The 23,963-nt window shown below is 58.0% G+C and overlaps 4 protein-coding genes across 12 annotated transcripts; all 4 read right to left on the bottom strand.

Annotated features, from left to right (window-relative positions):
• Positions 1 to 67: 67 nt before the first annotated feature.
• PRKAB2 (protein kinase AMP-activated non-catalytic subunit beta 2) lies at positions 68 to 7,779 on the bottom strand. Of its 4 annotated transcripts, none has more exons than XM_058842615.1 (8): positions 7,647 to 7,779; positions 4,905 to 5,082; positions 4,504 to 4,670; positions 3,590 to 3,683; positions 2,892 to 3,012; positions 1,637 to 1,770; positions 1,278 to 1,346; positions 68 to 983 (listed from the first exon to the last, which is right to left on the bottom strand). In XM_058842615.1, exons 2-8 carry the CDS (start codon positions 5,064 to 5,066, stop codon positions 906 to 908), a joined length of 825 nt encoding a protein of 274 aa, XP_058698598.1. In that variant the 5' UTR covers positions 5,067 to 5,082; positions 7,647 to 7,779; the 3' UTR covers positions 68 to 905. The 4 variants fall into 4 exon arrangements, with proteins under 4 accessions (XP_058698598.1, XP_058698601.1, XP_058698599.1 ...); XM_058842618.1 differs by having other exon boundaries at positions 2,898 to 3,012; XM_058842616.1 differs by lacking the exon at positions 7,647 to 7,779 and adding an exon at positions 6,006 to 7,557.
• Positions 7,780 to 7,923: 144 nt separating this feature from the next.
• On the bottom strand, positions 7,924 to 13,528 carry LOC131580889 (flavin-containing monooxygenase 5-like). Of its 3 annotated transcripts, none has more exons than XR_009277982.1 (9): positions 12,936 to 13,528; positions 11,631 to 11,819; positions 11,388 to 11,550; positions 10,596 to 10,738; positions 10,177 to 10,376; positions 9,741 to 10,087; positions 9,275 to 9,347; positions 8,170 to 9,192; positions 7,924 to 8,052 (listed from the first exon to the last, which is right to left on the bottom strand). XR_009277982.1 is itself a non-coding variant. In XM_058842608.1 (9 exons), exons 1-8 carry the CDS (start codon positions 13,068 to 13,070, stop codon positions 8,835 to 8,837), a joined length of 1,608 nt encoding a protein of 535 aa, XP_058698591.1. In that variant the 5' UTR covers positions 13,071 to 13,528; the 3' UTR covers positions 8,116 to 8,357; positions 8,810 to 8,834. The 3 variants fall into 3 exon arrangements, 2 of the variants coding, with proteins under 2 accessions (XP_058698591.1, XP_058698593.1); XM_058842608.1 differs by lacking the exon at positions 7,924 to 8,052 and having other exon boundaries at positions 8,116 to 8,357; positions 8,810 to 9,192; XM_058842610.1 differs by lacking the exons at positions 7,924 to 8,052; positions 9,275 to 9,347 and having other exon boundaries at positions 9,050 to 9,192; positions 12,936 to 13,487.
• A 177-nt stretch (positions 13,529 to 13,705) lies between these two features.
• On the bottom strand, positions 13,706 to 18,927 carry LOC131580890 (flavin-containing monooxygenase 5-like). Of its 4 annotated transcripts, none has more exons than XM_058842612.1 (9): positions 18,742 to 18,927; positions 17,260 to 17,461; positions 16,873 to 17,061; positions 16,630 to 16,792; positions 16,249 to 16,391; positions 15,726 to 15,925; positions 15,080 to 15,426; positions 14,685 to 14,757; positions 13,706 to 14,456 (listed from the first exon to the last, which is right to left on the bottom strand). In XM_058842612.1, exons 2-9 carry the CDS (start codon positions 17,389 to 17,391, stop codon positions 14,111 to 14,113), a joined length of 1,593 nt encoding a protein of 530 aa, XP_058698595.1. In that variant the 5' UTR covers positions 17,392 to 17,461; positions 18,742 to 18,927; the 3' UTR covers positions 13,706 to 14,110. The 4 variants fall into 4 exon arrangements, with proteins under 4 accessions (XP_058698595.1, XP_058698596.1, XP_058698594.1 ...); XM_058842613.1 differs by lacking the exon at positions 18,742 to 18,927 and adding an exon at positions 17,843 to 17,966; XM_058842611.1 differs by having other exon boundaries at positions 13,707 to 14,456; positions 17,260 to 17,464.
• Positions 18,928 to 20,725: 1,798 nt separating this feature from the next.
• Positions 20,726 to 23,923, bottom strand: PLPP6 (phospholipid phosphatase 6). Its single transcript, XM_058842621.1, has 2 exons — positions 23,281 to 23,923; positions 20,726 to 21,526 (listed from the first exon to the last, which is right to left on the bottom strand). The coding sequence occupies exons 1-2, from the start codon at positions 23,678 to 23,680 to the stop codon at positions 21,156 to 21,158; spliced, it is 771 nt and encodes a 256-aa protein (XP_058698604.1). The 5' UTR covers positions 23,681 to 23,923; the 3' UTR covers positions 20,726 to 21,155.
• Positions 23,924 to 23,963: the final 40 nt, after the last annotated feature.

Raw genomic sequence — 23,963 nt, 5'->3', positions numbered from 1 at the left:
ACACTGGGTGCTCCCTTTCCTTCTCTTACTGTTCTAGACCCCCTCTCCAACACCAGGCAAGCAGCACTGAGAACAATAAATACTGTAATAAATAGAGAACCCCCTGTTCCATGGCACTGCTGCGGCAGCAGGCGGTGCAGTCGGGGTCCTGGAGTGCCTGCCTGGCTCTGCTCCTCCCAGGCCCCTCCAGCGTGGGCGTGTGCCAGTGCCCCTCTGGCTGTGACAAAGTCAGCCCTGTCCCACAGAAGCAGCTGATGTTGGGGACAGGGCAGTGCAGTCCTTGATGGTGCTCTCACAGCAGCAGGTAAGAGTTGGCTGTGTCCAGCTGTACCGTCCATCATGCTGGCTCGATGCTGAACCTCACAGAGGGCCGGGGCTGCAGAGCCCTCCTCAAAGCTGGGGGGCAGCCCCACAGCCAGGGCTGTGGGACAGGGAACAGGTGCCAGGCTGGAGTGTCGCAGAGCCCCTAGCAGACAAGGGGGCCTTGGAAACTCATTGCCAGGGCAGCAGCGCAACCTCCGGAAGATCAGGATGTGTTCCTGGAGCCTGGACTGGGTGCAGAGCCAGGACCACCTTGAGGCCCTCACAGGCTGGAGAAGACAGGCAGGGTGAAGCCCTTTTTGTGTTGGGCGTGAGGAGGGGCTGTTCTGGTGAGCAGCAAAGTGGTCCCAGCGACTCACAGAAGCCAAGGGAAGCTGCAGGTGGGCGGAAACCAAGGGCTAAACCACGCCAGCAGGATGGGACAGCGTCACAGGCCCCCGTGGCCCTGAGCTTGTTGCTGGGGCCCGTGTCCCTGCCAGGTTGGAGGCTGGAGCCAGTGGCCAGTTGTCACACAGTCCCGTGGCCCAGTGTGTGCAGACAAGCGGCGTTTGGTGTCCTGCGTGGGGAGCGTGTAAGGCCCCGGCTCAGATGGGCTTGTACAGCAGCGTGGTGACGTACTTCTTCTTGTAGCGGTGCGTGGCACTGAGCACCATCACGCCATCCTGCAGGAGGCACAGCCTCAGCACGTGGGGCCAGGGCACCCCTGGGGCTCAGGGAGCTGCCCCCAGTCCCACAGCCAGCCCCATACACAACAGGGCAGCGGAGCAGAGCAAGGACAGGCTCTGAAGGGAATTGTCAGGAAGTCACACCCTCTTGCCCCCCCTGTGTGTGCCACACCCCACCAGGCAGCCAGGTCCCATCTCCACCCACCCCCCAGCTGAGCAGATTCTGCTCCCCGCAGGCACCTGGGAGCCACAGCAGCTCCTCACCTGCAGCCTCGCAGGACCTGTGCTTACCTTGATGGAGAGCGCGTAGAGGTGGTTGAGCATGACGTGGTTGGGCTCGGGCAGCAGTGCTGGGTCACACTAGGAGGAGAGGAGTGTCACAGGGGAACAGCAGAGCCCTGATCCCCCAGCCCCTGCCAGCTGCTGTCTCAGGCAGCTTGAGCTGCCACTGCCTCTGGCTGTTCTGAACAGGAACAGAGCTCAACTAAGCACCAGGAGGCCAAAGCAGTGAAATGGGAAAAGTGCGGCTTTTCCTAGGAAATGCCAAGGGCTGTCAGACCCCAACCAAGGGGAGCCCAGGCTCCCTGCAGACAGGACTCCCTTTCCAACCCCAGCGTGGCTCTCTCTGTGGGCAGTATGCTGGTACACACCGAGATATTGGTGTCCTTGTTGAGGATGACCTGGAGGAGGTGAGGCGGGAGGATGGGTGGGGATTTGAAGCGCTCCTCGGGCCGGTATACGTACATCTCTTGGCCATAAGGTCCTGGTGGGGAGCTGGATAAATCTAGAGAGAAGACAAAGGCAGAGACATTAAATGACTGAAGCAGGATGGGTGAGCTCCTAAAAAGAACTCAGCAAGGTCTTTCAAGCACAAACATCCTCCACAAGCCACGGGCAGGGATCTATTCTACAACAACAGCTCAGCCTGTTCACAGCAGAAAAAGCAGCTGGGTGAGCTCATGGCAATTCCAAGCAGGGCTGGAAGCTGGTACATGCACTGACACAACACAGGCACCCCATGTTACCCGACACAAGACCCCTCAAGCACAGCTCTTGGTCCCTCTCCCTGCAGGAAGCAGCTGGCTTGCTCCAGAGCTGTGCCCTGAGCAGCAGGAGCACAGGGAGCAGGCTGCTCTAGGTGCTGCCTGATGAGGAGCTCCAGGGAAGGCAAACAAGAAATCCACACTGAGCAGCTGTTCCAAACATAGGAGCTTGTGGTCACTGGAAGGTGGACTGCCCACAGCTCCCAGCTACATCTGATCTGAACATTTGGGAACAGCCAAACCCAGATGGGCTCCATCTCCTTGGGCTGCTGCTGGCTTCTCTCCAGCAGTGTCTCTTGCCCAAGCTGGGAAAGGACATGGAACTGAGCTGTATCTGAGATGGGGCTGTACCAGGGACACACACACACGATGGAGCTTCCTGCCAGCGTTTCACACTGAGCCAGCACCACCGGTGCCTGTGTGGTAACCTAACCTGCTGCTGTAACACAAGCAGACAGGGAGGTTTGCAATATGCTAGCACTGGTACAAATTACCTTGGCATGGAAACCAAGAGTAGCTGCTGAAAATAAACTGGATCCTGCTATCACCTAGCTTGTACCCCAGATCAGATGACTTACAGTTGACCAGACAGAAAGAGCTGATGCTCCTGGCATTTCCCAGTCCGAAATGGCTCCCTCAGCCACGCACTGCGGCAGCTCTGCTCTGGGATGGTGCTAGCACAGAACAAGTTATACCAACACAGCCCCTCCAGAAGGACAAGGCCTCAGCTGTGGGCTGGGGAGGACACGCTGCCCAACACTCCTTATCCACACTGGGTGTGTCTGTGCACCCAGAGCAGCGAGTCTCAGAGCAGAGGAGATGGAAAATAGCACATGCAAAGCTGTAATGCCACAAAACTCACCCCGACCTGAGGTTTCTGAGCTCTCCAGGGAATCCACCTTCAACGCATCAAACACTTCGAAGTCAGACTTCTTGACGTGGATGAGGTTGTTTATTGTCCCCATCTGGCTGGTAACCACAGGCTGGAAAGAACTGGGATGAGAATCTTCCTGTGTTCACCTCAAACTGAGGCACATTCAATGCTCCCTAGATCCTCCCAGACCAAGCTGTCTTTGCTGCAATGCTACCTTTGAGCACAGGTGGCTGGCGTCCCTCTCTGCCCTACACACCTGTAGACCTCTGCTGTTTACCCTGGGAGGATTTTCCTTTATCACAGGCTCCTACATCACCTCCTATTTCCATCCTCCATCCTGCTACATGCCCATGGGTAGGTGTGTTGTCCTTCCCATGCTGCTCCCAGCATGATTCAGTTTGGAGGAGAACCTGTAAGTGAGTGCTGACCTCATGCCCATCTTCCCACTGCCAATTCTCAGTGGGACTTGAGGGCCTTTTTGCATTTCCCTGCCCTCTCCCAATTCTTGCCCATAAAGCATGACTAAGTCCAGAGGAACCAGCCTCTGAAATGAGTCAAGGGATGGAGGTGTGCCTTTTGTTTCGGGGGATAGTCTCTGCTCTTCCTGTTCCCCCTCTGCTGCAGTTACATCCTGCCTAGTTCCCTGAAGAAAACAAGATCTGTACGGATAAAGCTTGGAGCATTACCTCAGATGGATCATGGACCCACTGGCCATCCACAAAAAATTTGTACTGGTGCTCTCCTTCTGGAAGGTCCAGGATAGCAACAAAGTCGTTGTGGCTGTGCAGAGAGAACAGATGTACAACAGCATCACCCTGTTGATGCTCTGAATGCTGCTCTTCCACGGGGCCCCAGCAACCAGCACTGCCCAGCCCCTCTACCCCAACAGCTTCATGCAGGGTTAGGCTTGCTCATCATCAGTGACCCAAGGCATGGCCACGACAGGCCACGAGCATTCCAAGTACCAGCATGGCTCAAACCCCTGGCAGCCCTGCCAGTCCGTGCCCTAAGAAAATGGATGTGACAGACACCCTGTGCAAAACAGGCTAAGCAGAACACGGGGGCAAAGCTCCTGCCCTGTGCTGGCACAGAAGGACAGGAGAAAGTGGGACAGCTCTGTTTGTCAAGCCTGAAATTGAGATAAACTCACTCCAGATTAATTGCTAGAGTCCTACATGAGCTTCCACGTAAGTCACAGATATGTTGCAGAACAGCGAGAACATCATTGGGGCAGGAAGATACGTGAGGGACAAACAACTAACGCCCACTGGCAGCCATACAACTAGGCATGGGGTAATGCTGCAGCCAAGGGAAGAGCTGACAGCTTCTAGAGGACTGCTGCATACCTGGGCAGGCCTCTGCTGCCAGCACTGGCTGCTGTGTGACATCCAGCTGGGCAAGCAAAGTGGCCCATCCTGTCCTGTCCCCATTTCACAACTTCCCACTGTCCCTGCAGCACCACGCAGGGAAGGAGCTGACTGTGTGTTTGTCTCAGACCCACAGCTTGAGTGAACAGAGAAAAGCCAAGAGAGCAAAGGAAAACGTTCTCTGCACTGGAGCAGACATGAACATAGACTAAATGACTTGAGGGACTGGCTACCTCTTGATGAGTGGGATCTTGGTGCTCCAGTTGTTGAAGGATCCAGAGATGAAGACCTCCTTGCCTCCATCAGCCCAGCGTATGACAGTTGGACGAGCCTGTTGGGATGGTTTCACTGACTCCTCCAGATCTGGCTGCCACGACACAAACTCCTTGTCCCCAGGAATCTGGGAGAAGAAAGCCAGAGAGATGTGACTGAGACACAGAGACAACTGTGAACACATTCACACAGCTGGCCTCTACACCTGGCCTCTACCAGCCCAGCTGCACATCACACACAGGAGCACCACAGAGCTCCTCCAGCCTCTTGAGACCCCTTGCATGGCTGGGAGCACAGCCCCACACAGGCAGTGAGCCAAAGCTCCGGAGGGCAGGCAGGGAAGGGAGCAGCCAACACCTACCTTGGAGTCATGGGAGCTGAAAACGCTGGGGTCGTCGGTGCTGCCCACCATGATCTTGTGCGGGTGCTCCTTGGCGGGGTGGGAGGCACCGGAGCCGTCGGAGCGGTGGGATTTGGAGCCATGGCGCTCCCCAGACACCCGCTCGCTGGTGGTGTTCCCCATGGCAGCTCAGCAGCCCCTGGCAGGGAGACAAAACAACGCTCTGCCTTTGCCCACGGGCTCTGGCAGCAAGGAGGGCAGCACCAGAGCCGTCTCCCAAATGTTCTTTGCCAGTGGAGATGAACAGCAATCCTAAAAAAGGCCCCAAGTTCATTTCCACTACCAAGTTTGGGAGCTGAATGGGAATTCAACAAATGAGACAGCTTGACCTAATTATAGCCATGTCCTTAAGAACCATCACTCTAGTTAAGCTGGTAATTGTTAAGACTCCAAAACCAACACAACTTCACCTGGGTCCCACATCAGCCCTTGGCAGCCAGCAGAGCAGAGCTGACGGGAAAAATAAAGCCAATCTTTACTGGCAAATCAAGTGCCTAGCATTAACAGAGCCTCTTTCACAGTCCTGCAGTCAGGCTTTACACACAACCCCCGACATCCAGCAAGAAAACAGCCAGGGACTGAAAGTAGCAGCTGTTTCACAGTCCCCAACAAGCCTCCAAGAGCTCACAGGCAGAAGAGCAGAGCCTGGTGCCTGCAAAGGCGACAGGGAGCGTTTAAAGTGTCCGAATGGAATCGCCCAAGCTGGAGCTTGTCCAAGGACAGGGGCTAATGCTGTGGTGTCTGCAAAAAGCTCAGCTCTCAGCAGCATTCACTTATGATTCACCAGGCAAGTCACTGTGTCAGCTACAGCACAGCACAGCAAGGAAGACCATTTGTTGTGACCTAGCCAGCACCTCCCTGCCTGTCTGGAGGGACACGGTGAGGGAAGGCAGCCCTGGCCACCTCAGTGTCCCTCTGCAGCTAGAGATGGGCCACCATCCCTAATGTCACCCAGCTCAGAGAAAGCAAAACAGGAGAACTGACCAAGCCATGAACAACTACACACCTTTTAGGATAAACAACAAAGCCACTGCAAGCTACACAGGACTCTTCAGGCCTTACCCTCTTCCCAGGAGCTGAGATGGATTGGGGTTCTTGCCCACTTCCAGGCTTATTTTGCAGCTTTCAGCTTACTGTGGGCTCTGCAAAGCAAGCAAGGGGACAGCCAGCCTTGCTTCATGTGCTCACTTGTGACATTTGGTGACTTGTTTAAAAGATCAAGTTATATGAGGGGTGCCAAGTGAGTCTGCCAGCCAAAGCCAGGCTTTAGAACATTATGGAGCAATTACTATGGTATTTCTTAAATCCTGAGGGCTAAAAGGCAGCTCGAGTGGGCAGCTAACCCATACCTCCACTCCTCTCAGTGCAGATCAAGTATACCTGAAGATCCAGGTCAGATGAGCTACACCTCTTGCTCTGACATCTTCCCCCTCTGCTCTGAGGAGACTCAGACAGTTCCTCACAAAAAGTGCCCCTGTACCACCAGACCTGCTGTTGTGGAGTTTCCTCTCCAGTATTTCCACTAAGGCTCCCTTACTTCTCATCTCCAGGGAGGAAGGCAAGAAAGGCTGAGCTTCCCTTGTAGCAGGACAGACCTGGGAGATCTGTGCAGGCGTGAAGCTTCCCCTTCTCTTCTCTAAAAGGATTCCAGTCCCTCTGTCCCTTGCAGGTCACGCTCTCCAAACACTCCCTGAGGCTTATCCCAAGCGGTGGCTCCTGTCTGGCGTGTGCCATGTGAATCCCCAGCATCTCACACACAGGCACCCGGGTCTTTGTGCACAGCCTGCAATACCTGGCTTTGCTGAACTAACTTTTACAGCTCAAACCCTCCTGCACCCAGAGCAGCCCTCGTAGCACTGGGAGGTGGTGTGACACAGGTACATCCAAATCATGGATGGAAATGCTGCCAACACCAGAGCCCCAGCAAACCTCCACGGCATCTCAGGATCTCCGAATGTCCAGTCAGGACTGGACATTCACTCCGAGTCTGGCAGCGACCCCCTGCCAGCCGCAGCCCACAGCAAGGTGGGTGCCTGCTTTCCCCATCACCAGAGCCTTTCGCTTCCAGCCAGCCCCATCTTCTCATATGGAAAATGACAAGTGAATTATCCCCGTTCCCTCCCCGGGATGTGCCGCGCTTGTTGCCTCTCGCAGCCGGCCCGTGGCCGCCCCGGGGAGCGGCGGCACGGAGCCCAGGGCTTTCTGCAGCGGGGCTGGGGTCTCCAGCAGCACTGGCAGGCATTCCCAGGGGGTTTTGAGGGAAGGACGGGGTCCAGCATCTCCCCGGGCTGACACCACCCGATCTGCCCGGGCTCTCCCTCGTTCGGAGACAGGAACCAGAGCTGAGCCCTGAGGTTGCCGTAAGGTTAAGGGGGTGAGCTGGGAAAGCGGGGGCGGAAAATCTCCCACAGAGCAGGCAGGGCTGGGGCTCAGGCTCGGCTCGGCGGGGCTGTCAGGGCGGGCTCGGCCCACGGGCGCCCGCGGCTCTGCCGTGACCCGGGGGAAGAGCGGGACACAGCGGCAGGAGCCGGGCCCTCCCGAGGGGTCCGCACCGCTGCGGGCTCCGCGACACCGCTACACCCAGCCGCGCCTCACCCACCGCCTCCCGTCAGCGGTGCCCGGGGAGCCGCCACCCTCACACTCACCCACCCACCCGTGACACCCGCCCCACCGTCCCGGGGCCCGGGCCCGGCCCGACCCCACCTGCTGCCGCCGCCGCCGCCGCCACCGCCCCGCTCTCCGCCTCCGTCCAAGATGGCGCCACGCCCCGCCGGCCGCTGCGGGGCGCTCTGACCCGCCCCCCGCCCGCCATGTTTGCCGCGCCTCACGCCCGCCGCCATGTCTGCTGCGGGCCGGGCTGCGGCGCCTCAGCGGCGACCCGGCTTTATTGCTCTTTCCCGAGCAATTTCCCGGTTTCTCCAGCACCGCTGTGGTCTAACCAACCCATAGATAGAGCTGGTGGGGCTGGCGGGCCGGCATGGAGGGAGCTGTTCCCGGAGCAGAGTCGGTGGTGCCACAGCGGGATGTACACAGACAACAACAGAGCAGGCTGCAAGGAACCATCCCCTCCGTGCTCCGGCACAGCTAGCGACAGACAGCAGACACAAGCCTGTGAGAAATGAGTTTTACTTCTTAAAAGTTTAATAAGGGATAAAAGGGACGGTAAACAGTATTGGGTGCTTGGCAAACTGCCAGAGGCACGCTAGTTTTGAAACAATTTTCTTACCTACTTTATCATTGCAATGGTCACATGCACATTTATGAAGATTATACATATTCATGAGTTTACAAGTTCCAGGAATTCTTTTGCTTGGTTTGACCTTTCACCTGTCTTCTTAAAATGTCATGCCAACATATTGCAGATTAAATCCACATATTCTATTTCCTCACAAGAAATTCTGTGGTTTGACAGTTCTTGGTAACCGAAGAGTTACTAAATTCCTCCTTGCATTCCTTCTTTTGATGTTTATTTACCTGGGTTTTTTTCAATGTTATACAGATAAGATACTCTATAAGTACATTAAATCAACCTTAGCTAGTTCACAACGTTGAGTTATTCTCACCATTGTCAGTTACCCAAATAAAGGCATTAGCTACTTCTTCAAAAGTTAACATTACAACGCACAACACGTAGTCTCTATTTTACTATTTTGCGAAAGCCTAAACTATAATATACATTTATCTACACGTGGCCAGGGCAGTGGCCACTAAAACTAACCAATTACACCATATTAAAGCAGTTAATTACAAACTATACTATATCAAAATCATTACGATCAATAACAACTTGCAAAAACCAATACATAACAACAAAACCCAACAGCTACACAGTTATTTATAACAATCCCAAGGGAAAAAGAGATTACCAGGAGTATGGGTTGTCTCCTGCCCTTAAGGAGAGAGTGAGACGTAGACGAGGGTGGCTGCGATCATGCCGATGCTGAAGAGCACCGTGAGGACGTGGGGCACGGCGCTGGAGCAGGCAGGGTGGCCGCTGGCCCGGGGCTGCAGGGCCCTGACCACGCGCTCCTGCTGGGTGAGGATGGCCCCCCTGGCCCCCGGCCACGCGCCTGGGCCCCGCAGCCGGTACTGGTATGGTGTGCAGGGCCCGAAGGCCACCTCCATCGCCAGCCTGGGGTCTGTGAGGAACAGGGTGAGCAGGTTGGGCTTGACTCCCAGCTGGCAGGCGAGCTCATCCATGTAAGGGATGTAATCCACCTGGATGGTGTGGCGCTGGCTCTTCACGTACCTGTGGGCAGGGAGGGAGGGAGGGTTTGATGCGGGGGCACCAGGGGTAAGGGTGGCAGGGCGGTGCTGTGCAGGGGCCTTACCGCTCAGCCATTCTCTGCTTGGTTTGTGTGATTTCAGCCAGCATGTCGGCGGGTGGCGGCAGGCCCTGCAGCCCTGGGCAGAAGAAGGCTGGAGCTGGAGGGTGGGCTGTGCTTCTGCCATAGTCTGGATGGCTCTGCAGCCCAGCCTAGCCTCTGTTTGCACGTGGGGCTTTTCTGGGACATGCCACCACGTCAGGAGCAAAGTGGGAGACATGGGCAAAGAAAGTAACAGCAGGAAAGGGAGAATGTGGTTGCAGGCAACAGGACCAGTTAGTGGCCCCCACAGGAAAAGAACAGTGCAAAAGTTGTAGAAAATTGCAGAGCAGGGTTTTGGCCTCATGAAGAAGCAAAAGGAGGATAAAATGTGAGTGTGGAGGGGCAGCATATGAGGAAATGCCACCAGCAACGACTCAGTCTTGGCGTGGCTGGGGGAGCCCAGCTGCATCCCTAAACTGGCCTGACTTACCTTTGAAGACACGGGTGGCCCAGCGACACTGGAGCTCGGAGATGGGCATGATGGCACCCAGGGGCTGGACAAAGCCAATGAAAGCCAGCGTCGGCTTCTCCAGGTCAGGGGGGAACATGAATTTGTAGAGGGGAATCTGGTTCTCCACCACCTTGAAGCCCTCGAGGAACGGGAAGGAGAAGCTGTATCCCGTGGCAAAAACTACGGCATCGACGTCTTCCCTGGTGCCATCCTCAAAGATGGCAGATGTCTCCGTGAACTCCTGGATGTTTGGCTTCACCCGCACCCGGCCCGAAATGATGCGGTTGGGCAGGTCATCGTTGATGGTCAGGTGCTGGTGAAGGACCCTGGAAGGCACAGACAGACCTCGTTCAGGCCCTGGCAGGGAGATGGGCATTGCTGGAGCTGGTACCTGGGGTGCTGCTGGGGCGCTCACCGGTGCTTGGGCTTTAGGCCATAGAGAGTGTGGTCAAAGCGAGCGTTCAGCTTCCGCTCCAGGAAGAAACTGATGATACTCAGGGGCAGCAGGTTCTGGAGGAGCTGCGTGAAGCGGCTGATGTAGCAGAAATCAAAGGGGTACCCGCTCTCCGCTACCCGGTGCAGCACCCAGGACCCATGCCTGGTGCTGAGGAAAACCTGGAAGGAAGGTGAGAGGTGGTGGCACGGCAGCATCCTCAGACTGGGCTGGGCCCCTGCTGTGCTCCAGGGACAGGGAAGCCAGCACAGCTGCTGGGGCCACAATAGCCACCCCCACAGAGAGGGGACAGGGTGCTGGAGGGAGGGGAGCCCACAGGGGATGGAGGGGGAGCACCGGTGTCCTCTGGGGTCCCATCCCTGTGAGCTCTCCCAGCACACCTGCTTGGCTGCGTGGCTCAGCTCCACTGCAATATCGACGCCTGAATTCCCAACGCCAACCACGACCACCTGTTTTCCCATGAAGGGCTGAGGGCTCTTGTAGTCCCGGCTGTGCAGATAGCAGCCCTCAAACTTTTCCAGCCCTGGGAGAGAGAGGGAAGCCATGCTGGGCTGGGATGTGGAGGAGAAGGGTGGCTGCCTCCTGTTCAGACTGGTGGTGTATTTTGGGAACAAGCTAGGACCAGTGTGACCAAGAGGAGTTATGCAGCCCTGGGGTAGTGCCCAGAGAGGTGGTGGCATCACCAGCATGGAAGATTCTCAGCGTAGCCCTGAGCATCTTGCTCTGGCTTTGGGACTAGCCTGGCTTGGAGCAGGGCTTGAACTGGAGAATTCCTTGCTTCCATCCCAAGATTCTGCTGCAGATCCTGTCTGGTGCCATGCATTGCCAGTAGAGGAACAACCACAGGGTCTGTGCCACCTCACCAGACCCTGTTGACAGTGTGCTCCAGCCTGTTCCCCAGCAGGAGAGGGTCTCCACAGCTGAAAGCTCTCCAGGCATTTTCCCCTGGCTCCCAGAGGCAGGACCACCACCAGTGCTGAGCCCTCCAGCCTTGGTGAGGAGCTGGAGAGCCCAGCAGGTGTCCAGCCAGCAACATGAGAGGGAGCCTGTCTCAGGTGGGAGAGGCACGCTGGCAGCGGTGACATCTTTGGGTGCTTTGGACACTCATGCAGTCCCACCTGCAAAGGCACTTAGGGATGTCAGGGAGCAGGGGAGCAGCTCACAGGCAGTACCTGGGAAGGAACCGAGCGGGAGATGTGCGTCGGTGTGGTGCCCACTGCACACCAGCACGGCGTCAAAGACGGCTGCCTCCTGCTTCCCCTGGCTCTCCGTCACCACCTCCCACTGGCCGCTGCTGGCGAAGTCGGGACGCTTGGACACGCGGCACACGCTGGTCTGGGCGCAGGGGGAGCGGTGTCAGGCACCCCGTGCCCCCCGTTCCCGCTGCCACCCGCCCCTCGGGCCCCAGCTCTCACCCTGAAGCGGATGTGGCGGAGCAGGTCGAAGTGCTGGGCGTACATGCGGAAGTACTCCATGATCTTGGAGTTGTGCATGTAGTTGGGGAAGTCCTCAGGGATGGGGAAGTCACTGAAGCACATCATCTCCTTGGAGGTGTTGATGATGACGGAGCGGTAGATGCTGGCACGGCCGTCCTCGGGGTGCTCCTGTGGGAGTGGGGCACAGCTCAGCGCTGGCCAGGGAATGATGAGCTGCCTCCCTGCCCTGCCTGGCACCTCCACTATGGGTACAGGATTAAGCCATAGGTTGTTGTAGCACCCATCCCTCCACCCAGCACTCTCCTGTGGTTGAGACTCCCCACCCCATAAAACAGGGACGTAGCTCTGGACTGACAGGAGCCAGGCAGCGGTGACAGTGGGTCATGGTGGTCTCGTGCCTCAGTTTCCCCACTTCCACTCCTTGCCCCTGTGAGGTAGTGCGTTCACAAAGCTCCTGTGGGTGCCACATCAGGTATTGCTGGTTGTGGAGCCAGCTCCAGTGCTGGCTGCTGCGTGGTTGCTCCTCCAGGTCTGTGCCTAGGCATCTGGATGCTGCTGCTCTGGTTCTGCTCCACCAAGCCTGTCCTTGACCCATCGCAGGTAGAACTAGCAGACTGTGACAGATCCACCCCAGACCCCACTCTGGCATGGTGCCACCTGTGTTCCCCCAGGGCTCTCCCACACATGTATCAAGGCATGGTGGGAACATGGTCATCTTGTTCCTGGGTCCATGGGATAAAATTCAGCAGCCTCAGTAGGTGGGGTCAGAGACGAGCTCCAGGATTGCTCCAAGGCAGGGAGAGCCAAGGCACAGAGAAGGCAACACGTGGTGTTTCTGTGTGAGAGAGTGGCACAGGGGCAAGAAGAGGCACAACCATGATTCCAGGAAAGGGCTGGGCAGTACAGGGAAAGGGACAGAGAGTGGGGTGGGATAGGTAGGAAGGAGCTGGGAGCAACCAAAAGCAAAATGGCAGGGGAAGGTGTGGATGAGAGGGGGAAGGGAGGGATGGGAAAGGGAAAGTCTGAGCTGGGTGAGCAAGCCATGGAGTCAAGTCCCTGGGGAGGCTTCACTCTGCTGCTGGTGAGCAGGATTGGGTCCTATGTGCCTGGTGCACCAGCTGGCACCACACTACCAAATCAGTTTTACTTTCCTGTGGTTTTCCTTGGGAACCTGCCTGCTGCTCACACTCAAAGCAGGGCAGCGGTGCATTGTTCCCTGCCAAGGACCAATCCCAAGCCCATCCATGCTGCTGCCAAGGAGCAGGCTGGCTGCACGGGGCTTACCTCAAAGCGCCACAGCCCCCCGATGTCCTTGCTCCTCTCAAAGCAGGTGGGTTCCAGCCCCTCCTCCAGGCAGCATTTCAGGGCGCACAGGCCAGAGGCACCGGCACCGATGATGGCTACTCTCCGGGCAGCCATGTCCCATGGGGTGCTGGTGGCAGGGGTACTGGAGAAGCTGTGGCTGGGAGTTGCAGAGCCAGGTGTGTCTCTGAAGTGAGGCTGCCCAGTGCTGCTCTGTTTGGGGATGATTGTCCCTGTGCTTCAAGTGGGCGGTCCAGGCGTCACAAGATGTGTTTCTTCCTGACATGATCTACAGGTTTCCCTCACCACCCTGCCACACCTCCTGCTTCCACCTGACCTCTGCAAGAGGCACATCAACTTCTGTAAGCATTTAATGATGCCGACATTGCCCCGGGACTTCCTGGGCAGGGCAGAGATGTGGCTGTGCTTCAGATTTTGGCAGGTTGTGGGATGGAAAACAAGCCTAGGAGATGGTGGAGGCCTGGCCTGACCAGCCCAGGCATGTGATGGACAGGACCCCCCCCCTTTAACCCAGTCTGAGTCCCTAGCTGCCTTCCAGAGTGGCTGTGTGCAAGTGACCAGAGTGGCAAGGAGCCCTGCCACTGTGACCCAAACCTTGAGAGAGGCTGTCATGCTGTGGAACGTGTGTGCACGTCAGCCCATGCTGTAGTGGGCCAGTGCTACAGGGCCGATCTCAAACCCATGAGCGTCCCCGCAGCACACAGAGGGTCATGATGGTCTCAGTAACAGGACAGACACTTGGCTGTTTAATGCATTTATCCACATAGAAAGTGTGCTGTGCCTTTGCTGCTTAGCTCTGCTGCATGTGGCAAAATTGGCACAGCTGGGTTACAGGGGACAGAAAAGCCTGGAGCACCGCCTGAGGGGGGCTGGAATTTAGCCTGCAGTGAGCAGGTTTCCTCCTCTGTCCATGACAGCATTCCCAAAGGGGAGGTGCAAAGCAGGAGCCCAAGCATTATTTTGGCAGCTGGGAAGGTTCTGTGCATCCCTAGCTCACGATGTGGTCACAGCTGGGCCATGCCAGGCGGGAGGAAGGTTTCTGCCACCATGGGGGTGCACAGACAGCCAAGGGGCAGCAGTGACCAGCCAGTCCCACAGCACATTGCAAAGCCTCCCTTCCTGCCCTTGCAGGGCATCTACAAGTAAGCAAAAACAGCTGCCAGGATGGCCACAGCCCCAACCAGCTTGAAGATGAGGGGCATGGTAGGGGCTGAGGTGCTCTCTTCCACGTGCCGTGTCTGCAGGGGCTTGAGGATGCGCTGCTGCTGGGTGAGGATGGCCTCCCTGGCCCCCGGCCACGCGCCCGGGCCCCGCAGCCGGTACTGGTATGGCGTGCAGGGCCCAAAGGCCATCTCCATCGCCAGCTTGGGGTCTGTGAGGAACAGGGTGAGCAGGTTGGGCTTGACTCCCAGCTGGCAGGCGAGCTCATCCATGTAAGGGATGTAATCCACCTGGATGGTGTGGCGCTGGCTCTTCACGTACCTGTGGGCAGGGAGGGAGGGCAGGTAGGTGCTGGAAGCGGAGCTGGCAGATGCCCTGCACACCAGGAAGGTGGTATTGGACAGACCAGACTGTGGGTGGTGCAGCCAACCACATCCCTGCCCTCTGCTGGCACACAAAAATGTGCCAGGATGCATCCATGGGACAGGATGGATGCCCATAAGCAGCTGTGCCAAAGGCAGCCCCTCGGTGGTCCTGCAGGGATCTTACCGCTTTGCCATCGCTTCTTTCTTCTGCTCAATGTCAGCCTCCATGTCATGCTGCGGGGGCAGCTCGTTCAGCCCTGGGGAGGATGAGACACAGCGGCCACTGTGGTGCTGCCCTTGCCTGGGTGCTGTGCCTCTGCCAGCACCACTGTGGTGTGTGGTCTAGCACCAGAGGCATGTCCCAGTGCCTCGGGATGGGAAGGAGCAGCCCGTGGAGCTCAGGGTTTGCGTGTCCCTGTGCCTCTCAGAGAAGAGGCCATCTCACCGTGACAGCCACAAGGCAGCTGTGCCATCACCATGGCCAGCATGGCACAACCAGCTGCTGCCTGCTCGACATGGCTGGGCACCGTCTGCCCTCACTCCAGGGCTGCATCCACAGGGCAGGTTTTCCTGACTTACCTTTGAAGACACGGGTGGCCCAGCGACACTGGAGCTCGGAGATGGGCATGATGGCACCCAGGGGCTGGATGAAGCCAATGAAAGCCAGCGTCGGCTTCTCCAGGTCAGGGGGGAACATGAATTTGTAGAGGGGAATCTGGTTCTCCACCACCTTGAAGCCCTCGAGGAACGGGAAGGAGAAGCTGTATCCCGTGGCAAAAACCACGGCATCAATGTCTTCCCTGGTGCCATCCTCAAAGATGGCAGATGTCTCCGTGAACTCCTGGATGTTCGGCTTCACCCGCACCCGGCCCGAGATGATGCGGTTGGGCAGGTCATCGTTGACTGTAGGGTGCTGGTGAAAGACCCTGGAAGGTGCAAGGAGCCATTAGAGCAAGGGAAGTGGGAAGTGGTTTTACTCCATGTCCTGCTCCAGCTGCTGCTCCCTGCTCTGGGAATGCTCATCCCCAGGGATGCTCAGCACTGCTCCTGCACTGCTGTCTCCAAGAGTCCTTGGAAGGGGCAGTGGTGGCTCTCTCAAGCAGTGCCTGGGCACAACAAATCCGATAACCCAGTCCAAGCACAGGGAGCATGGAACAGGACAGCTGGGCAGGACACAGAGGGAGGCAGACAATCCCTTCTGGGCAGGGGGAGTGTTTGTTGATACCTGTGCTTTGGCTTCAGGCCGTAACGTGAGTGGTCGAACCTGGCATTCAGCTTGCTCTCCATGTAGTCACATGCCACGGATAAACTTAACAGCCCCTGCAGGAATGTCTTGATGCGGGTGGTTAAGATGGTGTCGATGGGGTAGCCCTGATCTCCAACACGGTTGAGGATCCACGCACCCCGGCGGGTGCTGAGGAAGACCTGGACAAGGAAGAAGGATCACTTCCTGAAGGCAGTGATGTTCCTGGGAGTGCTGCCCTGTGGAGGACGTGCCCTTGCCCTGGGATCTCTGCCTTTTGCTGCCCAAGCGTGGGGTAAAGACCCAGAGAGCAGAGGGAGCTGGTGACTGGCACCTTGGAGGGGAGTGGGACCAAGTCTCAATTGCCTGGCAGCTGGGATTGGCAGGAGCCAGCACTGCCAAACACGGCGAGTGCTGGCACAGAGCAGCAACTGTGCAAGTGCCTTGGTCCTGGTGTCCCTGCAGAGCTGACAGTGTCCCACAGGGGCAGTCCTGCCCTGCTTACCTGCTGGGCCGTTTGGCTGATCTCCACAGCCAGGTCTGACCCTGAATTCCCGATCCCGATGACAACAACCCTTTTGTTTGTGAAAGCCTGAGCATCCTTGTAGTCTCGGCTGTGGAGGTAGCGGCCCTTGAACTTCTCAATTCCTGTGAGCAGGGAGGAGGGATGCTTGGCTTCCTGGTGCCAGGTTGGAGGATCACCCCCCTAAAGACTGGGGACTCTCCCTTGCCCCACCAAACCACTCCTGGGAAACACAGGAGCACTCCTGGAGTCAAAGCAAGGCAGGGAAATGCTGGGGCCAGGAGGGGAAGCAGCAGGGAGAATAGGGACTGGCATGGATGAGCTTTCCAGAGTGTCCCCCCATGCCAGTGTACAGGGCAGTACCTGGGAAGGAACTGAGCGGGAGATGTGCGTCGGTGTGGTGCCCACTGCACACCAGCACGGCATCAAAGACAGCTGCCTCCTGCTTCCCTTGGCTCTCCGTCACCACCTCCCACTGGCCGCTGCTGGCGAAGTCGGGACGCTTGGACACGCGGCACACGCTGGTCTGGGCGCAGGGGGAGCGGTGTCAGGCACCCCGTGCCCCCCGTTCCCGCTGCCACCCGCCCCTCGGGCCCCAGCTCTCACCCTGAAGCGGATGTGGCGGAGCAGGTCAAAGTGCTGGGCGTACATGCGGAAGTACTCCATGATCTTGGAGTTGTGCATGTAGTTGGGGAAGTCCTCAGGGATGGGGAAGTCACTGAAGCACATCATCTCCTTGGAGGTGTTGATGATGACGGAGCGGTAGATGCTGGCACGGCCGTCCTCGGGGTGCTCCTGTGGGAGCGGGGCACAGCTCAGCGCTGGCCAGGGAATGATGGGGAATGATGGCTGGGGCTGATGAGATGCTCCTTTCCATGGAGCCCCTTCCTTCAGTCTCACCCACTGTGGTCGGTTGCCACCCCAGCAGCCACCGCTGACCCCTGAGGGTCACCGTGCGGACCCCAAGCAGGACAGGTGGCCAGCAGGGTTTACCTCAAACCTCCAGAGGCCTCCGATGTCGCCGGTCCTCTCGAAGCAGACGGGCTCCAGCCCCTCTTGCAGGCAGGCTTTGATGGCGCACAGCCCGCTGCTGCCCCCGCCGATGATGGCCACCTTCTTTGCCATGCTGCGCTCCACCACCGGCTCTCTCTGCCTGAGAGCAGCTTCAGACGGCGAGGCTTGCAAGACTTCCACCCTGCTGTACCAAAGAGGTCCCAAACAAGACAGGCAGCCCTTCAGAAGTTTGTCTGGGGTTGCAGAGCCACTGCTGTCCCCCGTCAGGTGTGGGTCTGATCAGTGCTGGGTTTTGCACTGCACTGGTGTTGCCTCTGGATGTCTTGAGGAGAAATCCTACTGAGTGCCAGGGAGCCTCAAAATCTCCCCACCCATGCCAAGTCCCGGCCGTGGAGGTGCCCCGGAGTTCTGTGCCGTGCTGTGGGGACCCACGGCTCCCTCCCGGGTGGCTGACAGCCCCTCTCTGCCTGCCCTTCGCCCTCTCCCTTCCCCGGGGAGATTCCTGCTGTGCTGTCCCGGTGCCCACTGCGCGCCGGCAGCTCGGGGCACAGCTTTCACCGACCTGCGGCCGTGGGATGAGCAGCCCAGGGAGGGCTGGCGGCTGGCACGGAGCCGTGCGAGGGTCTCTGCCGGGGTTCCCCCACCCGTGAGGCCGGCCCGCAGCCTGGCTTTATGGTGCGCAGCGTCCGGAGCGGAGCCTCCCCCTCCGTCACTCCTCCCAGGGGCGCGGGGGAAGGAAGCCACATCCCGGCTGACTCCGGCCGCCTGCACGGCTGTTCCGGCAGCGGTGTCGCCACAGCCTCGGCCGGCCGCCTTAAGGAGCCAGCCCAGGCGCTGCTCAGGACACGCAGCCGATCCTTGTGGTTGCGTGCTTGGTAAACAAACGCTGCCCTAGACTTTCACCCTAGGATTATCATCAGGATCAGCCCAAGCCCGGTTATTCTGGTACCCGGGGTGACACACGGCTCTGGCCGCTCCAGTGACAGCCGACACTGTATCACCCACATTCTATGTGCCCCTGGGCTGGGCATATCGGCGCTCTATCGTGGCTCTGTAGCCACGGCTTACTCCTGGGCTAGCAGAGTCCTTGGGACCAGTGGAACTCCGGTGCGAGGAGCACCAGGCTCTTGGGGTATCCCTGGTGGGAGGGTGGTGGCACCAGTCAGGAAAAGGTTGTCCCTCACAACAGGAGGCACAGAGCAGTCAGATCCAAACTTGCTGCTGGCTCCTGGTACATGCACAGCCAGGCAGCCCCTGAGCCGTACAGGGGAAATGTGCTCTTTTATATCCAGAGAACTCTGCTGTAGAGCTAAAACCCTTACTGTATGTTTACAGTAAGATTAATAAACCTATTTCTGTCCCTTGCTGTTGGCAAGGGCTGGTCTCTGCCTGGGGCAGAGGTGCTGAGGTGCCAACCCACACTCTATGCTTGCCTGTCAAAAAGCATCAAAAACATCTTACCAAGCAAGGGATCAGCAGAGGAACGGAGAGGTGGCAGCACTGGCAGTGCTACTCCTCCTGCTCCGCTGTCAGCTGGCTTCTGGCTCTGCACAGACTGCCCAAGGGGCAACAGGTACAAGGGACCTCTCTGAGCTCTGCACTGCTCTGCTGTGGTATGAAACCTCTGTGCAGGTTGACTCTGAATTTGCCCTTCTCCCTACCTGCTGCATAGCCCTGGACTTTACCCCTCTGTAGCTGGCGTCAAAGTACAGACAAACTCTGCTGTCAGGCACCAGGGTCATGCCATGATATTTTGGTCCAGGTTGGTGTTTGGTTGGTTGATACCTGTGGAAATTCACAGTTCCCCATGCCTGGCAAGCACCCAGGATGTAGAGTGTGTGCAGCAGTGTCTTCTGTACAGTCCCTGCTCTGGGCTTCCACAGTGGGCAGAAATGCCATGGAACAGGTGGAGCAGAAAGCTCCTCTGTCCTATCAGTGGGTTGCACCCATGCTTGGAGGCAGTGACAAGTGACAAGCACCGAAGGAGAGCAAAGGTCACTCTGGTGGAGCTGCAGAGAAGCACAGAAGAGGTGAGAGGGTGGCCAGGCAGCCTGTGACCCAGCAGGGCTGTGCAGTGGTGATGGTGGGTGCTACCAGGACCTTATGGAATGTTATGCAAGTGAGTCAAGAGCAACCTTTTGCCACACGTGTGTAGGAGCCACAGATGGACGGGTTGCTGCTGTACCCTCCATGATGTAGAGAGGAAGACCCCAACAGCTCCAAGAACAGACTCGAAGTGCAGACAGAAAGCATACTGTTCTGGAAGATGTAGAGCAAAGATATTTTGGCACAGCACAAACCCTGCCCATCCAGAGTGTGCCACCTGCCAGTGCTCCCACAGCCACCACAGGGCTGGTGTCTGCCTTGGGGCAGGAGGGCTGGCCAGAGTGTCCTGGTGCTGCTGTGCAAATGCTGAACTGGCCCAGCTGGCTGCCAGGTATGCAGTGCAACCCAGGGGATTATTTTTTGGTCACTGCAGCACCAACCCAGGAAGCTTCACCCTGTCAGTGGGTCAGGGCTCAGCTTCAGGGAAACCCTGTCATGTCAAGCACTTCATTTCAGCCCCTGTACAACTGACAGTGACTGGGTGCTCGTACCAGCAGCCATCAGGCTGCTCCTGCACACTCCACCCAGGAGAACACTGCTTTCCAGGGCCTGAGTGCACTGACAGACCTCAATGACCACAAAGAGCCTCACCTCACCAATCCCTCTACGCACATGCCAGGAGCACTGCTGAAGCTGATGATTTGAGCTCAGTCTAGAGCCCTCACTCCCTGCCTGGCTGTGGTCCCTGATGAAGTGTGTTCTACAGCTTTCTGGCTCAGTCTCGGCCCCAGCTCATTATAGAGGCTCCTCGTGGTCCCCTCCTGCCAAGGACCAGCAGTCCTCTGTGAAAAACAGGCTGCTCTGTGAAAAACAGGCTGCCAGTGGTGCCAGGGGAGGAGAGCCAGCCTGCCTGGAGCACAGGCAGCTGTAGCAGTGGTTGGCAGAGCCGGGGCCTCTTGCTGCAGGAAGTGCAGGCAAGGCTCAGAGCTGGGGCTGGGTGTATTTCTGGGCTCTGGAAAGGGGCTGGCTCTGCAGGACTCTCTCTGCAGCCTGGAATATGCTATCAATCAGGAATTGCTGTGAATGCATTGTACCCCCTGAGAAACTGAAAACCATGTGGAGCGAAAATGGAACTGGGAAGTTCTGGACAAGAGCTTCAGGAGCAGGCTGCTGCTGGGAACTGCTTCCCCCGTTGCCCACTGGATGATAAACCTTTCAGTGCCACTATCCTTTCCCCATGGCTCTGGGAGCCATGTGCTGGACATCTAGCCTTAGTGCAGCACTTAAATTGAGAGCAATAAGGAAGAGATTGCTTAGGGAGGCAAAGCTCTTTCCAACCCTGAGGAGAGACCCCCGTGGGTCCCCTGCAGGCAGGTGCTGTAGAGCAGGCTGTGCAGGGTATGCTTATGACAGCAGCATGATCAGTGTATTTATAGGATACAGATACAGGGGTGATTGTAGAGAAACCTCTGCAGTCACAGCTACCACATACACCATGGGCTAGTGCAGCTGCCCAGCGAGAGCATGCAGATTCACAGTAGTAGCAGTGAGCTGCCGGATGGGTGTGCTGAGCCCTCCCCAGGCTCTGCAGAGACCGCTTTTGGTCACCAGAGAACCGTCAGCGCAGACCGTGCCCGACAGCCCAGCAGGAGGGCAGGACAGCACCAGACAGCTGAGCGCAGGCCCTGGAGCCTGCAGCACAGCTCATGTACGAGTCTTGGCCAGAACAATGGGGTTTAGGATGCCAGTTCAAGTTCCAGAATCCCCTCCCCGTGCGTGCTCAGAACACCAGCACATGGCCTGTGCTTTGTGCCAATGCCAGCGGTCGCTCAGTGGCTCCAGAGCGCGAAGAGGGCGGGCGCAGTGGCTGGGGACAGCCAGCAGTGCTCCACCACGCCGTACAGCGCGTAGCCCAGCAGCAGCCCGAAGAGCACGTCCGTCATGTTGTGCCTGCCCAGCATGACCCGGGAGATGCTGACGATGAGAGCCCAGAGCACCACGAGCACCCGCAGCGGGACGGCCAGGACCAGGTGGCGCAGGATGAAGCGGCAGACGAGAGCAGCCCTGGTGGCGTGGCCCGAGGGGAAGGAGTACTTGTCCACCGAGATGGTGACGAACATGTCCATCTTGTTGTGCGTGGGCCGCGGCCGCTTGACAAGCCCCTTCACCACCGCCACCATCACCAGGTCCAGCAGCAGCGCTGGGAGAGACAGGAACAGGGGGTTACTGAAAGCAGAACATCAGCTTAGGGAGGACTCGGCTGTCACCTGCCTGAAGGTGATGTTTTTCCCCATGGCTGAGGCATGTCCAGGCAGGGACAGCACAGCACACAGCTGCTCTTGGCCTTCTGCAGCAGAATGAGCACAACCCCAAGCTCTACTCCTCTGCACACACCCCTCCTGCACCAGCAGATCTTGGCCTGCCACAGGTGACAGGGCTCTGCCCAGCCTGCATCCCAGGGCCTCTCTCTCCTGCAAAATCTGATCTTGCCGTGACTCGTGGCTCAATCTGCTCCTTAATCTGAAAGCAGCAGAGGCATTAAGTCCCACAGCTCTCCTCCTGGCAGTGCTGACTCTGCACTGGCTTGTCTGCCCTGGTGAACAGGGTCAAACTGACTGGGTGAATGATCAACCCACTCCAGTCCAGCACAGGTCAGTGGGAAATGCTCAGAGTTGGTGTGGTGCCAGGGCTCCTGGGTCTGGCTTCTCCCTGTTCCTGGAGGAAAAGTTAACCACGCTTTGGTTCTCAAGAGATGAATAAAGGATAATTTACGGTGGCTGGCCCCTTGAGAGCTAAAGGCTGTTGTGATAGAATAACCAAAGTACCTGTCAAAGTGTTCAAGCCAGGATTTGGCAAAAGCAGCTTCTCATGTAGGGCAGAGGTTGCTTTCTTCATCCCTGTTAGCTCAGCTTAGCACTCACAGCCAGGGCTACTTATTCCAGGGATGTTATGTAAAAGACCAACTTCTGTTTGTCCTAAGACTCATTTCTGCACACCAAATATTTCGGTCGCTTCAGTCCATTTCCTTCGGTTAATCATTTAAGAGCAAATTTTCTTTATTTTTTTTTTTTCCACATGTAAAATTAGATCAACTGCTTTTTCTGAGGGAATCCTCCTTCCCCACATGGGTGCTGCAGCCCTGGGGCAGATCCCCAGGGAGATGGGGGGCTCTGGCCCAGAGCACTGAGGGCTGGACAACGTGCTGGGAGAGATATCCCTGGAGTAGAGGTTGGGCTGGAAGCATCCAGGTCCCTTCCCACAGCTCTGTTCATTTAACCATGTGCTGTTAGATGAGAAAGTTGCATAAACCTATGTTTCCCACCAAGCAAATTTCAATTAAAATTCTAAGTGTGAGATCCTAATTATTTGCAACTTAATACAACAGTAACAACAAGGAATCTCAGAAGGTCTGGTGCTCTGGAGCTATTACAGTTTCTAAATAAGCAAAAAAGAATTTTCTTAAATATACCTAGGGTGCTCTGTGTGTGTGAAACGCTACATCACGCAGGATTAAAATTCGTGCTTTAAACCAAGTTTCCTCACCGGCTGGCACAGAACAATCCACCAAGGCCCTGCCTGCAGGGAGCCCAGGGCAAACGTGTGTGTGCCAGAGCAGCTTTTCAGGGAAAGGGCTGGTGTCTCAACACCAGGCAGCTGCACCTGGAGTGCGCTGCTGTGACAAGCTGCAGGAGCCAAGAGGCTTCAGCCCCGAGAGCATTTTGTAACCGCAGGAGCAGTTTAGCTGTCGGGAGTTTCCCAGTGCGTGCTGGCAGCTGTGACAGACGAGTCGCGCTGCTGCCACCACGCCCTGAAGCCGCAGGGTCACTCTCTTTGCTGGCAGGCACCGAGATGAGCCTTCACAGGCTGCTCAAAACCAGCTGCTGCTCTCGAGGCTTCGGCTCAGCCAGCTCTGCCGCGTCCCTGGGGTCCCCCCTCCGCCGCCCCCCGCCTCACCGAAGAGCAGGTTGAGCAGCACCTCCCTGGCGGCCGAGCTGTCACTCTGGCAGAGCCCGTAGCAGGTGCCGAGCAGCCAGGGGATGCCGTGGCCCGACACCTCGATCACCTTCATCAGGGGCCGGGCGCTGCCCCAGGCCGAGCCCTCTCCGGCGCACACCCCCAGGCGCTTGGAGGCCCAGAGGTCGATGGCGAGCAGGGAGCTGAGGGCGATGCCCACGAAGGACGGGTTGAGCTTCATGCAGTCCTCCTCGGGCAGCGGGGCGGCCGCGCCGCCGCCGGGCTCCCTGCGCCGGGAGGGGCTGTCGGGGGCGGCGGGCCCGCGCTGGCTCAGCGACAGGAACTCCAGGCGGCCGCCGCTGCCGGCGCGTCGCTCGCGGCTGCTCCGGGGGCTCGGCATGGCGACGGGAGGCGGCCTGCGGGAGCCGGGCGCCGGTCACCCGCTGCCAGGCCCGCTCGGGACCCAGCATGTCACCCTGCCCGGGGCCGCTTCCCTCTCCCCCTCCCCGCGCCCTGCCCGTTATCCCCCGCTCTCGCCGCTCTCGGAGCGTCCCCAAGGACGCGGCGGGAGCGGCGCGCCCGCGCCTCCCCCGGTACCGGGCGGCCCCGGCGCCGCTTCCGCTTCCTGTTCCGCTTCCGCCCGTGGCGCGCGCGGCGCGCCCCTCCCACCGGCGCGCACGTGC

This window comes from Poecile atricapillus, chromosome 7 (assembly GCF_030490865.1).
Source record: "Poecile atricapillus isolate bPoeAtr1 chromosome 7, bPoeAtr1.hap1, whole genome shotgun sequence".
In the NCBI taxonomy this organism is placed as follows: domain Eukaryota; kingdom Metazoa; phylum Chordata; class Aves; order Passeriformes; family Paridae; genus Poecile; species Poecile atricapillus.
This window is presented reverse-complemented; position numbering and strand designations above follow the sequence as displayed.